Genomic DNA, 17,273 nt, shown 5'->3' with positions numbered 1-17,273 from the left:
ATAATGATTTTGGCAATTACAACAATCAATCCTCAAATTTTGGACCCATGAAAGAGGCAATTTTGGAGGCAGAAGCTCTGGCCCTTATGGTGGTGGAGGCCAATACTTCGCCAAACCACGAAACAAAGGTGGTTATGGTGGTTCCAGTAGCAGCAGCAGCTATGGCAGTGGCAGAAGGTTTAATTACTGCCAGGAAACAAAGCTTAGCAGGAGAGGAGAGCCAGAGAAGTGACAGGGAAGCTACAGGTTACAACAGATTTGTGAACTCAGCCAAGCACAGTGGTGGCAGGGCCTAGCTGCTACAAAGAAGACATGTTTTAGACAATACTCATGTGTATGGGCAAAAAACTCGAGGACTGTATTTGTGACTAATTGTATAACAGGTTATTTTAGTTTCTGTTCTGTGGAAAGTGTAAAGCATTCCAACAAAGGGTTTTAATGTAGATTTTTTTTTTTTGCACCCATGCTGTTGATTGCTAAATGTAATAGTCTGATCATGACGCTGAATAAATGTGTCTTTAAAAAAAAATCACTTGTATATCTCTTTCCTTTTCTGTACTCTGCTTTAACCCAATTTACAACACAGTCCCTATCCTTTTTTACGTAAGTTTTTTTTCACATAGTGTAGTTTATGAGTAAAATTTACTTAAGATTTGGCATTAAAGCTGGACTCCTCCTCATTGGCTGATTTCTTGTCTTATGCCTCCTGGCCTTTCACTAGCTGCAAGATCTTTTCTTCCTCCCATCTTCTCCTCAGTCTTGTTTATTATTTCCTTTAACCCTTCCTTCCTTAGTCTAGCCCATCAATAGTTCATATATTTTTTTAAGATTTTATTTATTTATTTGACAGAGAGAGATCACAAGTAGACAGAGGTGGGAAGAGAGAGAGAGGAGGAAGCAGGATCCCCGCTGAGCAGAGAGCCCCATGTGGGGCTCGATCCCAGGACCCTGGGATCATGACCTGAGCCAAAGGCAGAGGCTTTAACCCACTGAGCCACCCGGGCACCCCAATAGTTCATATTTTTACCTACTTTTTAGCAAAGCAGTTAAATTCTCTGTCTAGTCATGTCTGTGGGCTTCCTCTTTTATACCCGGAGATGTTATCTAGATACTCTCTTAAACCGATGGTTCTCCCCCTAGAGGAATTCTGCACTCAACACTTAACATAATAAAAACCTTCCACAACCCCATCTATATCCATGTGTCTCTTTATATAGTTTTTTTTTTTTCTTTAAGATTTTATTTGTCAGAGAGAGCAAGCACAAGCAGGGAGAACAGAAGGCAGAGGCAGAAGCAGTCTCTCCATTGAGCAAGGATTCCAACGTGATCCCAGGACCCTGGGATCATGATCAGAGCCAAAGGCAGGCGCTTAACCAGCTGAGCCACCCAGGTGTCCCTATACAGTTTTTTTAAAAGATTTATTTATTTTAGAGAGTAAGAGAGAGTATATTCATGGTGGGCGAGGACCAAACAGAGAGAGAGAGAAAGAATCTTAAGCAGACTCTGAGCTGAGTACAGAGCCCATGTGGGGCTGGATCTCATGACCCTGAGATCACCACCAAACCAAAACCAAGAGTTGGACATATGCAGACACCTCATGTGTCTTTATTTTCATCTAGCCATCCATTTATTTAATATATCTGTCCCCCTACCAACATCTACACATTCATCCATCCACCCAAATGTTAATCTCTCTGCTTTTTTCCATCCTGATTTCTCCATGCTCCTCCGAAGATCCAAAATACTCATTATGGGAAGTTTTTTTCCCTTAGTTTTTAATTTTTAAAATTTTATTTATTTGAAGATTTTATTTTATTTTATTTATTTGAGAGAGAAAGATTGAAAGAATGAGTGGGAGAAGGGGCAAAGGGAGAAGCCGACTCCCTGTGGAACGGGGAGCCCAATACTGGACTTGATCCCAGGACCCTAAGATCATGACCAAAGGCAGATGCTTAACCAACTGAGTCACCCAGGCAACCTATTTTATTTTATTTTATTTTATTTTATTTTTTTGTTTGGCTATCAGAGTATTTAAAAATTCTTTATTTAAATTCAATTTAGTTAACATATACTTTATTATTAGTTTCAGGAATAGATTTTTTTTAAAAAAGGAACAGAATTTAGTTGTTCAGCAGTTGCATATAATACCCAGTTCTCATTACATCAAGTGTCATTCTTAATGCCCATCATTGAATTATTCCTTCCCCTGACCCACCTCCCCTTCAGCAATCCTCAGTTTATTTCCTACATTTTATTTCCTACATAAACAACACTTATGCTCCCCCCATTTTCATCTTATTTTCTCTTCCCTTCCCCTATGTTCATTTGTTTTGTTTCTTAAATTCCACATGAGTGAAATCATATGGTATTTGTCCTTCTCTGACTTATTTCACTTAGTGTAATACCCACTAGTTCCATCCACATTGTTGCAAACGGCAAGATTTTATTCTTTTGATGGCTGAGTAATATTCCATTATAGATTCCATTATATATATATGTGTGTGTGTGTGTGTGTGTGTATACATATATATATAACATATATACACATATATGACGCACACACACACACACACACACACACACACACACAGGAAAGAAAGGGGAAACTTCTTAAACTGTTGGTGGGAATGTAAGTTGGTGCAGCCACTCTGGAAAACAGTTCCTCAAAAAGTCGAAAATATAGCTACCATCTGACCCAGCAATTGCACTACTCAGTATTTACCCCAAAGAAACAAAGGTGGTGATCCAAAGGGGCATTTGCACCCCAATGTTTATAGCAGCAATGTCCGCAGTAGTCAAACTATGGAAAAAGCCTAGATGTCCAACAACCAATGGATGAAAAAAGAAGGTGTGGTGTATACATACAACAAGGGAATACTCCTTAGCCATCAAAAACGACATCTTGCCACTCGGCAATGATGTGGATGGAACTAGAGGGTATTATGCTGAGTTAATTACTTAGCTTAGTAAATCGGAGAAAGAAAATTATATCTCACTGATTTGTGGAATTTAAGAAACAAGGCAGAGGATCAAAGGGGAGGAGAGGAAAAAATAAAATAAGGTGAAACCAGAGAGGGAGACAAACCGCAAGAGACTCTTAATCCTAGGAAACAAACTAGAATTGCTTGAGGAGTGGGGATGATGGGGTGGAGTGGCTGGGTCATGGACATTGGGGAAGGTGTGTTGTGGTGAGTACTGTGTGTTGTGTAAGACTGTTGAATCACAGACCTGTACCCCCGAAAGAAATAATACATTATATGTTAATTAAAAAAAACCCAAAACTTATCCTTTCCAGAAGTAACAATCAGCTGTCTTGAAATGACAAAGGAGAAATAGATAAAAAGTACACCGCTGGGAATAATTGTAATCTTTGCCTTGGGCAAAGGAAGGACAGATAAGACGCGAGTTAAATTAAGTGAAGGAGAGCACCTGGGTGGCTCAGTGGGTTAAGCGGCTGCCTTTGGCTCAGGTCATGGTCCCAGGGTCCTGGCTTCGGGTCCCACTTTGGGGTCCCTGCTCTGCGGAGAGCCTGCTTCTCCCTCTTCCTCTCTCTCTCTCTCTCTCTGTATCTGATGAATAAATAAATAAATAAAAATCTTTAAAAAAAGAAGTCTAAAAAACAATTAAGTGAAGGAAACCAGTGCATTGGGGCCATTCACTGAAGGAGCTTGGCCAGAAATGACATATTTGCCTATGTGAAAAGTTAGGGTGTTAGTGGAAATACACGCATATGCAAACATACCACACACACACACACACACACACACTCAGAAGTACCTAACATTTTATCTTGAATTTAGCTTGAACACAGCCATATTCCCATTGTACTGATGACATAGTACAACTGATAAACATTATTTCTGAAAGTTGACTCCCTCAGCATGTCACAGAGATCCCATAACTGGACACTGACAAAGCTAACACTGTAAAAAAGGTATACTTATATATATTTAGCTTTAATGTTTGTATTATAAATCAGGATTACTTTAGATTTGATGTATTGCATATTTTTCTTAATTGTGTTAAACCATTGAAAGTAACTTTCTAGCATTAGATGCATAGGCAAGATTCAAAATAAATGCCATTCTTCAAAATACTCCTCCTCTTTCCTGACAATAACCAACTACTTGTTTGTTTGTTTGTTTGTTTGCTTCTCCCTTTAGGCCGGAAAAGTTATTCCTGTTGGAGACAGAGTTGCAACCTGTTTGACTGAAAAACTTCCCAGGGTGAGCATTTTCAATAGGCATTTTTGTAAACCCTTAGGTTTGTCTCTTCAGTTGTCTCTTAAGACAACTCTCAATGCTCCTTAAGAAAGCTGTATAAACTTAATGTGGTCAATTTTGATTCTTTACTGCACTTTGAGAACTTCTAATGATTTTGTTCAAGGAAGTGAAAACTCCAGGCTTACAATTTTTTAGCTCTATAAAAACCATTGGAGATACCTTTTATTTCTATAGAAAATAGTCATTTATGGTATGCTTTTTAACCTGGGTACTTCTTGGTTGTTTTCTAGATATAACTTTTGAAATATGACATTCATTTCTATAAAACACATTTTAGGAAGTTTCATTATATGGGTCTGTAGTTCCCCATGTACTTATTACACTCATGCAATGGTGTTCACTGATTGGGATAGGTTAATCCTAATATTTTTAAAAAACTGTTCTTAATTCTATTTTCTTGTCTCACTATAGCTAATTACTCCACCTGAGGCAAAAAAATTTTTCAACTATAGATATCCACCTGCTGGAGCTGAGAGAGTATTTTATGGTAGAGCAAAGGATCCCCAAATTGCTCCTTATTTGACACATGGAATAAGATCTAAAATTTCGATACCGGTAACTTCTTTTCCTTTTTTCCCTGTACATTATTAACTTACTAAGGTGAAAATGCATGAATGAGGTATTAATGAAATCATCAGTTCCAATTTCCTTCCCACTCTTACTTTTGAGTAGTGAAAAAACAATCCAAGCAGCAACAGCCACAAGACTGTAGAGAAATTAGATTGTAGAGACAATACAAGCCAAGTTGCATTCCATTTTCTCAGGCTAAAGAGAAATGCTGTCAGGCTTTGTTAGAGAACAGAGAGGATGAAGGCTGGGTGATAGAACCTCGAGGCCCAGCGGAGTGCTTGTATAGAATTTGGGGGAGTGGGCTGACTGTTACCTGTGTTAATTGGGCAGTCTAGATTTTTTTTTTTTTTTTTAAAGATTTTATTTATTTATTTGAAAGAGAGACAGTGAGAGAGAACATGAGCGAGGAGAAGGTCAGAGGGAGAAGCAGACTCCCCATGGAGCTGGGAGCCCGATGTGGGACTCGATCCCGGGACTCCAGGATCATGACCTGAGCTGAAGGCAGTCGTCCAACCAACTGAGCCACCCAGGCGCCCGGGCAGTCTAGATTCTGAAGACCCGATCTATACCTCTGGAGAGCGCTCGTGGCAATCATGTGATTCTTGTACTTGTCATTTCCGCTTTTCTAGAATCCGCATCAAATAACCAGGGCATTCTTCTTATAAACCTTAGGGCCTCAGTGAAGTAAGTTCATGTAGGGCATGTTTCAGCTACATAGCTTCAATGCTGACAGTTGATTTGAAGAGATGAGGAAAGGCAAGGATAATTAAATGTTTTTCCACAATCACTTTCTCTTCTTCCCAGCTATGGATTTGTTTCAGTTTTCAGATTTTTGCTTTTTTTGTTGTTATATCTGTGCTTTATATGATTTCTTTAGGCAAAGGTATTGATCAACCCGCAGCCTATAACAACATTTCAACAGAAACTTAAAGATAAAAAGGAATCAGTATATTTTAGCAATCAACGGGCACCCCTAGGAAAATCTCATGATCAAACACCGGGATTACCTAAAGGCCTGGATGTGCTCAATACAACATTTGGGACAACAGTCATCAGAGGTAATAAAAAAGTGATGGGGAGTTGGATGGTGAAATGTCTTCCAAAAAAAAAAAAAAAAAAAAAGGAAAGAAAAGAAAAGGAAAATCAATGTCTTCTTAGAAAGCAGGATTAAATATCTTGTTGATGCGGCACTTGATGGTGGTGTAAATGATGATTCATAGCAAGAAAATGACTCTCAGATCCAGAATCCTTAGAGTTGATGTGTACCATGGCAGTAAAAATTCAGCTTTTGGAAACAGATGCAATGAGTAATAGAGATGGTATAAAGAGAAAGGAGAGAGATTTAAGAAAACTGATACTGGAGCCAGCTATGAAGTCCTCAGTCCCTTCTCCCTGGACATACATTTGTGTGTTTTATCTCCACCAATGCTTCTGATGTGTTCATAACTCTTTTTTTTTCCAGATTTTTATTTATTCATTTGTCAGAGAGAGAGAGAGGGAGAGTGAGAGAGAGCACGCAGACAGGCAGAGAGGCAGGCAGAGGTGGAGAGAGAAGCAGGCTTCCTGACGAGCAAGGAGCCTGATGCGGGACTCGATCCCAGGATCCTGAACCTATGACCTGAGCCAAAGGCAGCAGCTTAACCGACTGAGCCACCCAGGTGCCCCTGATGTGTTCATAACTCTTAACTCTATGAAGCAGACCACAGAACAATTAAGTTTGTCAAATGCTGTGGACTTTTCTCCATCTGAGCAGATCCACAGTGTCTACCCACATATGCTAAATGCAGGCAGCTTGTAGAGCAGAGCTTCACTCTCATTATGAGAGGAAGTAGAGTGCATCTTTCAACTAACAACAACTTATAATGGAATTGGTCACAGGCCATTGTTTCTTCGGAAGCCCCAGCCTTCTGCCGTGTTGTTGGGCATTTTACCTTCCACCTGTTTCACACTTATCTCCTCCTCTCCTTTTCATGTCTCTTCCTCTCTCTCTCTCTCTCTCTAGTGGTCTTACCAAAGGGGACCTCAACTTCCATTTTTATTTATCCTGGAAAGAAATTTGGTTCTCTTTGTTCTTTTGTACCCATTAAGGCTCTACCTCAGGAATCTTTTTCCACCAAAAGGTCCATTAGATTATATTCTTTAACACAGTATCACCACTGTGGAGATAAATTATGCCTCTCTCTTGGGATGTAAAATCTTCAAAGTCTACAGCTTGATCATATCAGATCTAAAGTTAAAATTAAAGTTCAAAACTTTAAAAAATGTATTTTAGAGCAGATGATGTATCCTTTTATTTTATAATAAGATTTTAAAATTGTATTTATGTAGACATGGCATTACAGCATTACAGTAATTGTATCATAACTACTATCTAGGATTGGACCATTTAATAAGAAAGTACTGTCAAGGTGTACCTCATTTAAATATACAATAGAAGCAATGTTCCAAAACGTGTATCTGTCTATTCATAGGTGTAATATTTCATATATCAGACAAAAAAATACTGCTTTACAGGATTATTTTGAGTGGATCCACTTTCTAGTATTTTTTTTTTTTTAAGATTTTATTTATTTATCAGAGAGAGAGGGGGAGAGAGCGAGCACAGGCAGACAGAATGGCAAGCAGAGGCAGAGGGAGAAGCAGGCTCCCTGCTGAGCAAGGAGCCCGATGTGGGACTCAATCCCAGGACGCTGGGATCATGACCTGAGCCGAAGGCAGCTGCTTAACCAACTGAGCCACCCAGGCGTCCCATACTTTCTAGTATTCTTAATTATTTGTTTACAGACCCCAAGTCTTAGCAGAAGTCCAAAAGAAAGAAAACTTCTGAATCTATGTTATCAGGTTGAGAGAGAAGAATGAAATTATGATTGGAATTATATTTAAAAATCATTACATAAACAATAAAAACAAAATAATTCACAGTATATAAAACTGGGGTCCACCAGTCTTGGGAAGGCAGCTATTAAACAAATAACTTATTGCTCTAGGTTTGGGATCAGTAGGAAGAGTTTCTTACCGATACCAGTGCTTTCCCTAGCACTTTTGGCTACTTTGAAGATGGATACTCAGATCAAAACAGACTTAGGGTATATGCTTCAATCTACAGCTATCACCAAATTTATTCCCACAAGGCATCAGGGCTTCTGAAACTGACTGAGATTCAAATTTGCTTAGAACGTTTTGGGAAGTTTGGAGCAAACTAAAATAAAAATTGTCCTGAGCATCTCAGAATTAGAAAATTTAACCAGGCTTGGAATACAGCTCAGAATAACCTAAATAGTTAGCCAATACACAGTTGGGATATTATTTAGAATTTGAGGGAGTGACAGGTCAAGTGGGAGTCCCTAGGACAGTAACACGTAGGTGGTGTCCTGTCTTTCTTGCTAAATCTTCATTTGTGTTCTCAGAATGCCCATGTAGTTTGTGTCATTGGCATACCTCATTGTTATTTGTTCTGGTCAATTTAAATATGTTATAAATAGATAAAAGCTACCTTAAAACTGATTTCATTAATTCTTCCTTCAGACTTACCTGCTAGAGATGTGGTGAATCCACCAAAATCCTACGAAGAAGTATTGAAGGAAGGAAAGGAAGGACATGATTTGTATATTGTTTCTCACAATGATTATTATGTGGGTAAGTGTCTCCCTGTGTAAAATAGACCTGAGGACTCTCAGATTTGCGAAGAGGAATAAAGGAGATTATGTGCATAAAGCAATGCCTGGCATATAGTAAGTGATCAGTAAATAGTAACTTATTCATAAGGTCATAAACCCTCATAACTAGGAACACATATATTTAGACATTTTGTATATCAGATGTAGAAATGTATGTATTATTTAAAGGAAAAACATCTAAGAAAGGTTACATTTAGTTTTAGGCTTAAAAAATACTGTCCTTATTCAAATGTCAGGATTACTTTAAGGACTTAGATTGGGTAATGGTCAGTACACTATTTTTTGAATCACATAGAATAGCTTCAAATACTTGCTTGTCCATTAATCTCTTAAATGGCGATAATAATATTGTGAGGATTAGGTGAGTACCTGCAAAATGCATCCGTAGTGCCTAGAACATAGTAGGTGCTCAATTACTACTACTACTACTACTACTACCACCGCTACTACTATTATGTGATCTTGTCTAATGTAGCTCATTACTAGAAGTGTTCTATAGCACAACTAAAAGGCATTAGATGTTTACAGTGCTATGAAATACAGCTTAGTTGTTGACATATTGATGTTTAGTGGCATCTTGATATAATAGATTGGGAATTGGACTCTGATGTATGTCCTGAGAAAGCCAATGGATTATATTTGACTGATTCATGAGCTCAATCCTCATTAACTAGAAGCAAGACTTACCCTTTACTGCAGCACAAGGACGCTCTCATCCTTCCTTTCTCTAATTCTTTACTTTTTCTCCTCCTCCTCTAGCCTCTCACACCAACCATAGTTCTTCTCTGTGCCCTTCCTCCTAATTCTGCTCATAGCTGGTGCTGTTTCCTATGCCCATCGCTCTGCTGTCTGGAATCTGTCATTCTCTTTTTTCATGGCCAGTCTCTGCTGCTTCCCCTACACTTGAGCACATCCTGTCCTGAGATCATCTCTGCCTTCCCATTCATGCCGCTCCTGCTTCCCTTTACTCCATCACCAGTCACTGGTACCCCATCTACTTCCCTGTCTCCCTCCTTTTCTTCCTTTCCTCCTTCCAGTCCTCCCTTCCCTTATTCCTCCTTTGTTCTCTCCCTCTCTTGTGAAAATATCTTATTCATTTTTTGAAAAAGTTTAGTATGCATTGCACAATAAAATCCAATAACTTTCAATTGTTTTCAATACAACCTGTAAAATACAGGTAGACCACCTGTAATTAGATATCTTATAGGCATTTAGCAGTTGGAGGAAAATGAGTATAGATTTCTTTTTTTATTTTTAAAAGAGCTCTAATAGACTATAAAATGACTGAAATTACCTTCATTTGCTGATTTTTATGGAAGTCTCATTGACCTCTTGAAAAGGCACAGAATCCAATCTCTTTAATATTGTCCTTATTTTTTCTCCTAATGAAAGTAGCTTTATTTTTTTTTTATTAAAAAGCACATAATAATTGTAGAGAATATAAATATCTCGATAAAATGGGGCAGCCATCTATCTGGCTGATTCAGCTGTTAGAGCCTGCAACTCTTGATCTTGGGGATGTAAGTTCGAGCCCCATGTTGGGTGTAGAAATTATTTAAAACAAATCTTTGGGGTGTCTGGCTGGATCAGTTGGAAGAGCATGTGACTCTTGATCTTGGAGTCATGAGTTCGAGCCCTACATTGGGGGTAGAGTTTACTTAAATAAGTATTAAAACAGACACACACACACACACACACACACACACACACATACAAATCTCAAAAAAATGAGAAAGTAAATATAACATTGAAATTCCATTATCCAGAGATAACTATATTTGATATATTGAACATCTTTCTAACCTGCATGCAATAAGCCATCTACCTTTCCTTAAGAGGGATGATATTCTCCATGCTTTTAGGGAACTTGCTTTATACATTAAATGTTTTTTATTTAAAATACTATGTCAAGAGCACCATTCAATAACAATAAATATATAATACCTTTTAAATATACTTAATTTTAGTCATTACAAGTAATTAAAATACAAAGAAAATCTTCTTTAATTCCCAATCTTTTACAGGTGATACTTTTTTTGTAAGATTTTATTTATTTGACAGACAGAGATCACAAGTAGGCAGAGAGGCAGGCAGAGAGAGGAGGAAGCAGGCTCCCTGCTGAGCAGAGAGCCCAATGTGGGGCTGGATCCAAGAACCCTGGGATCATGACCTGAGCCGAAGGCAGAGGCTTTAACCCACTGAGCCACCCAGGCACCCCCAGATGATACTTCCATAGATGACTTTCTTTGTGTGTTTGTATATGAGAATATACATGTGTTTTGTTCCCCACTGCATATACTTTTTTCTATTTCCTTTTCCCCCATTTAATGAAATACCTTAGGTTGCATTTTCATGTCAGTTATCTATACCATATTTTTCAGTATTACAAGTAACGTTGCCTATATATCTTTGTGAATATGATGTATTTTTTTAGGATATATTCCTAGATTTATGAGCATTTGAAGTATTTACTCTTAGAGTTAAACCATTCACCCAAATAGCTGCCCCAATTTGCCCTCACACCCATAGTATATTAGAATTTACATTTCTCCACATCCTCCTTAATAGTGAGCTTTCCCATCTTCTTTATTTTTATTTAACTGAGAGACAAATTATGATTTCACATATTTTTTGTTTTTATTTACATTGTTTGGGCTACTAGTGAGGCTGAATCGTCCTCATTTCTTTATTTCATTATTTGACAGAGAAAGACACAGCGAGATAGTAAACACAAGAAGGGAGAGTGGGAGATGGAGAAGCAGGCTCTCGCTGAGCAGGGAGCCTCATGTGGGGCTTGACCCCAGGACCCTGGCATCATGACCTGAGCCGACGGCAGACACTCAACGAATGAACTACCCAGGCACCCCTAGTCTTACTTTTCTTATCTAGAAAATAGAAAACTGGGGCGCCTGGGTGGCTCAGTGGGTTAAAACCTCTGCCTTTGGCTCAGGTCATGATCCCAAGGTCCTGGGATCGAGCCCCACGTCGGGCTCTCCTCAGGGAGCCTGCTTCCTCCCCTCCCTCTCTCTGCCTGTCTCTCTGCCTACTTGTGATTTCTCTCTGTCAAATAAAATCTTAAAAAAAAAAAAGAATAGAAAACTAATACTACATCATGATTTGAAAAAAGTACAGTATTAGATCTTAAATATAAAGACCTCCCTTTGGGTACTCAGGCTTCAGTTCCTAATATGAGATAAGTGATTGTAATGAAAAAGGAGGGTTGCAATGTTCTGGTGATCTCACCAAATCTCTGTGAGAACAAGTACACAACAACAGCCTCTCAGATCTTAGCAGAATGGAAAGGACAGCTGGGGTCTCAAAGCACTGCAGTACCTCCCCTGATCTTCAGGATTTCTGTAACATTAATGGGGCCTGAATTTTTCATCATTTATATGTCTTTCTCCTACATCATTTCTCGACTTACTTAACCAAGTATTAACACAGGAACTCTTGTCTTGCCAGTCTCCCAGCTAACATAGGAGGGTGCTTGTCCTCTAGCCAAATCTGTGCAATCCTGGCACTGTTACAATTGCATTTAGTTCCCACTCCCATTTTCAGCGTCAGTGAGAGCATAATGTGCTTCTGGCAAGATAAGGTTATTTGTGTTGCTTCCTCTTTTTTTCACAGGAGAAGCAAAGAATCGAAAGTATAACCCATCAAGTTTCCATAGGTTTAACTTGTATGGGGTTCCAACACCACATTTTAATGATGGAAGAGCCATGGCAAAAACTTTATATTGGCTCCATGAGCTACAAATGTAAGTTTAATTATATTGGGTCTTGAAACAGGTATTAAATATATGTCACATGGACTTTAAAGAAGAGTTGGTGGGGTGCCTGGGTGGCTCAGTGGGTTAAAGCCTCTGCCTTTGGCTCAGGTCATGATCCCGGGGTCCTGGGATCGAGACTCGCATCGGGCTCTCTGCTCAGTGGGGAGCCTGCTTCCCCCTCTCTCTCTGCCTGCCTCTCTGCCTACTTGTTATCTCTCTCTCTGACAAATAAATGAATAAAATCTTAAAAAAAAATAAACAAGAGTTGTTGATTAAATTTATTTTTTTAAGGGGAGTAATACATTGACATGGTTCAAACATAAAGCTAATCGGAAAATATATATAGTAGTATGTCTTCCAAAATGTCCAGTTCTTGCAGAGATAACCATGATACTGTGTGTGTCATTCTAAATTACTTCATGCCTTTATAAATAGCAGATCTGAAGATATATGTATGTTTTTCATCTATAGAATCAAACCTATTCATGTTTTTTTTCTTTTCTTTTCTTTTTTTAACGATTTATTTTAGAGGGAGTGGGCATAGGGAGAGGGGAAGAGAAACACAGGCAGACTCTGCTGAGCGCAGAACCCAATGTGGGGCTCAACATGGGGCTTGATCGCATGAACCCAAGATCTCGCGACCCCAAGATCACAACCTGAGCTGAAACCAAGAGTCAGATGCTTAGTCCACTGTGCCACCCAGGCACCCCAACCCTATTCATGATTCTTAAAGATACAGCTTTCTGATCTCTAGAAGACAATCTTATCACATATAATTGTACTGTCATTTATCATTCGGTTTTTTTTAGTAGTTAATTGGGCACCTGAGTATTTGATTCAACTCTTGTAAACTGTGACCTTTTATGGCTTAATTCTATATATGACTACTTACCCAGAAAATTAAAGTTCCTTAATTTTTTATTTTCTGTGTTATATTGTATATATAAGCCGATATTTAAGCATTGAGAGGTTAGCAATAAAAATTCTTATTTCTTACTATGCTTAAAAAATCAGAAGATTGGAAATACTGAAGTAGTGGCTTGAATGGTGCTCTCCCCTGCAAAAGACACATATTTATTCTAATTCCTAGAACCTATGAATGTTACCTTATGTATGAAAAGTGTCTTTGTAAGTGTAATTAAGTTAACAATCCTGAGATAAAGAGGTCATTTTGGATTATTGGTGTGGACCCTAAATCCAGTGATAAGTGTCCTTATAAAGGAAGGTGGAGGGATATTTGATAAAGAAGAGGAAAATACATAGAGAAGAGGTGATGGAGATGTTCATGGAGGAGATTGGAGTGATATGACCTTAACACAAGAAAGATCAAAGAATGCCAAATAACCTCCAAATGTTGGAAGAGCAATGAATAGACACTCCTCTAGAGCCTTTGGAAAGAATACAGCCTTGCTGACATTTTGACTTCTGACTTTTGGCCTCCAGAGTTGTGGGAGAAGGTTTTTGTTGTTTAAAGTCACTGGTTTGTGGGGATTTGTTGCAGCAATCACAGGAACCTAATACCTTGCACTTGCACTTCTACACATCAGAGGTGGGAGTGGATTTGTTTTGCCCTCTGCCCTCTTTAAAGGAGACACTGGCCATCCAAGACTCCATGGGTCTCAGTGTGCGGGTAAAGTTTGCATTCCCACAGATACCCAAACTGCCTGGCTCATTTGTCTGTCTGGTCCCGGTGATAGGAGCTCCCTGTTACAGATGCAGAGGGCTAAGTGCTTTACATAGTAGTGAATTAATCCTACCAATAACTCTGGGAGGTAGGTGCATTATAATTTTTATCCTTTCCATTTTACAGATGAAGAAACTGAGGTCCACAGAAGTTAAATCATTTACCCAATAGTGTGCAGCTAAGAAGTCCTAGGGGTAGGAATAAAACCCAGGCAGTGTGGCTCCAGAGACTGCCCCTAACCACTATACCAGGTTTATAGCCACTGGATGCTGTGATCACAGAATATCGATTTCCATTCCTCTTCTACTTTTTTATTAAATGAGTTTCCAATACTTGAATTATTCAAAAACAATAAAGGTAAAACACAAACACCAAATAAGTTCTTATAATATTCTATTAAACCCATATGAGATAGTTTTCTTTGGAGTACAAAAGAGGCCATACAACAAATATTTGTTAACTGATTAATATTAAAGCAGTTAAACCACATATAAAGGAAAAATGAAGTCATTTAAATATTTATTTAAATATTTAAGGACTGTTGATAAATATCATTAAATAGAATATAGAAATTAATGCTTAGTGGGTGATAACAAAATATGGTTTATCCCACTTAGAAACCTGCTATCAATTTATAAAAAACCTGAAATAAACACATTAACAATAATACGGTTCTTTTTTTTTTTAAATAGATTTTATTTATTTATTTGAAAGAGAGGGAGATAGCTTAAGCAGGGGGAGTGGCAGGCAGAGGGAGAAGCAGGCTTCCCCCTGAGCAGGGAGCCCGATGCAGGACTTGGGCATCGTGACCTGAGCCACCCAGGTGCCCTGATAATGTGGTCCTTAAGAAAATCTTAAGAGCAGAACCGTTAGATTATTAACAAGGACATATTTATCAATGTTTTGGTGGGATAGTCATAGAAAAATACACTGAGTATACCCCAAACTAATGCAATGTTATATGCCAATTATATCAAAATTTAAAAAATACGCTGAATTTGTAAAAGCAGGTAATATTCAGGGTTCATTTTCATCCAACTTGTTTCTATCCCCTAGGAAACGTTGTTACTGGAACTATGTTTTATTTGATCATACTTATATTTCAAAACTTAATTATTGCTAAAACAATAATTCTTTATTACTTTGGTTTGCTGGATTTTAAAAAGGACTCACTGGGGCACTCTGGGTAGCTCAGTGTGTTGAGTGTCTGACTCTTGGTTTTGGCTCAGGTCATAATCTCAGGGTTGTGAGATCAGGTCATGACCTCAGGGTCATGGGATTGAGTCCCGTAACAGGCTCTAGGCTCTGGGCTCCACACTCAGTGTGAAATCTGCTTGATATTCTCTCTTTCCCTCTGCCTCTGTCCCTGCCCCTCCCACTCTGTCTCCATCTCAAATAAATAAATAAATAAATAAAATCTTTAAAAATCTTTAAAAAAGAACTCACTAATTCACCCTTAAGTATGTTTACATTTCAAGGTATCTCAATTTTATATTTTTATGTAAACTTGGTTTACACTCAACTTTTAAGGGGCGTATTTCCTCTGTAAAGCTACCTCCATCTGTACTCTTCTTACGACCTTTGGTTTCATAAATCAGAATCTTCATGTGATAGGTGAGTGTGTGTGTGATTGAAATAATTCACATGGAAGCCTTTATTTCAAGTTGTTTAGTGAACACTGTGAGGCTGTGCAATGATGTTGCAGTTATGGATATTTAGACATAGATGACTGCTTGCAGATACTTCCTACTTCTCCCAGAAACATAATCCAGGCAATTTTAGGGCAAAAGGAATAGGCTTTGTGATTTATATTCCTTCCCCGCTTCATCCCTGCATGTTCTTAATTATGCCTTTGGAACTGGTTTTTAGAATATCAACTTTATTTATTCAAATTATGGACCTTAAACTGCCATTGATTTATTCCGACTATACCATATTGTTCTTTTTTCCCTTTTTTGAACTCATGGGAAGTAAATGAAGACAGAAGAGATGAATTACTTTGTATTTCATCTTTTGTTTCTCCACAGAGTGTCACTCTTCTCCAGAAATTTATTCAGCTCAGTATTTCTAGTAGAGGAAATAGTTTTAAAAGCAAATGGAGTTTAAGAATTAAATGTTCATTGTTTTTAGTCTTAACAAAACAATAGAGAGTTTGTTAATTTTAATGTTATTAAATAGTAGTGTTGTAATTTTCCAGTTCTCAAAAGAAACCTTGTTCATTTAATCACAGTGATAAAAGTAATGAAATTATGTTACAGAAAACTGGCAAAATAAAATCACCCATAATCTTGTCACCAAAATTCAACCACTATTATCTTTTTAATGTATTTCTTTCTAGTGTAGCTTCCTGTGTAAACGTTTGCATAGCTTTAATCAGAGCACAATCCTATTTTATATCCTGCTTTTTCACTTAACATAAAATAATTTTATATTGTTGTGTATTCTTAATAATTAACATTTAAAATGCATGTGAAGTGTATTCTTGTTAATGTGACATAATTGCCCTCCATGATCAAACATTTATCTCCTTTTTTTTTTTCCTTTGTAGTCAGTGAGGCTACAATCATTTTTATATCTGTAACTTTCCCACATTTTACATTATTGTGTGGACTATCTTCCTAGGACTGGTTCCCAGACATAGATAAAAGGGAATGACCATTTTTATGCTTTTTGAATCATGTTACCAAATTATTTCCAAAAGGATTATAGCAATTTGCACAAGCTATCTACCAAGTGTTTTATCATACATTGTGCCAGTGTTGGGTATTCTCTCTTTCTGTCTGTCTGTCTGTTTCTATTTGCTTATGTACTGTGTTCAAAGTACCACTTTCATATTATTTTATTATATATTTATTAGTCTCCATATATTTGCTTACTAGATGTGAATTATCTGTTTATATCCTTCTGTTATTTACTTATTTGGTGCTTAATTTTCTTCTAGAAATTTTAGTAGTTGCATTATTTTTTTTTTAAGGTTTATTTATTTATTTGACAGACAGAAATCACAAGGAGGCAGAAAGGCAGGCAGAGAGAGAGGAGGAAGCAGGCTCCCTGCCGAGCAGAGAGCCCGACTTGGGGCTCGATCCTAGGACTCTGAGATCATGACCTGAGCCGAAGGCAGAGGTTTTAACCCACTGAGCCACCCAGGCGCCCCAGTAGTTAAATTTTTTGATGATCATGTTAACACCTTGGTTTTGTTTACTGAAAAATTAATTTTTTTTTAAAGATTTTACTTATTTATTTGAGAGAGAGAATGAGAGAGAGAGCATGAGAAGAAGGAGGGTCAGAGG

General features: G+C 37.9%; 1 protein-coding gene across 1 annotated transcript in view; it reads left to right on the top strand.

The window, feature by feature from the left end:
- Positions 1-17,273, top strand: part of EFHB (EF-hand domain family member B) — a 55,700-nt gene that overhangs the window by 18,762 nt on the left and 19,665 nt on the right. The window contains exons 2-6 of the mRNA XM_082729099.1: positions 4,164-4,226; positions 4,695-4,838; positions 5,731-5,911; positions 8,379-8,489; positions 12,158-12,287. Of these exons, the coding sequence (XP_082585225.1) occupies positions 4,164-4,226; positions 4,695-4,838; positions 5,731-5,911; positions 8,379-8,489; positions 12,158-12,287 (629 nt within the window). The remainder of the gene's footprint in view (positions 1-4,163; positions 4,227-4,694; positions 4,839-5,730; positions 5,912-8,378; positions 8,490-12,157; positions 12,288-17,273) is intronic.

This window comes from Mustela nivalis (genome assembly GCF_964662115.1).
Source record: "Mustela nivalis genome assembly, chromosome: 1".
NCBI classification, from domain to species: domain Eukaryota; kingdom Metazoa; phylum Chordata; class Mammalia; order Carnivora; family Mustelidae; genus Mustela; species Mustela nivalis.
This window is presented reverse-complemented; position numbering and strand designations above follow the sequence as displayed.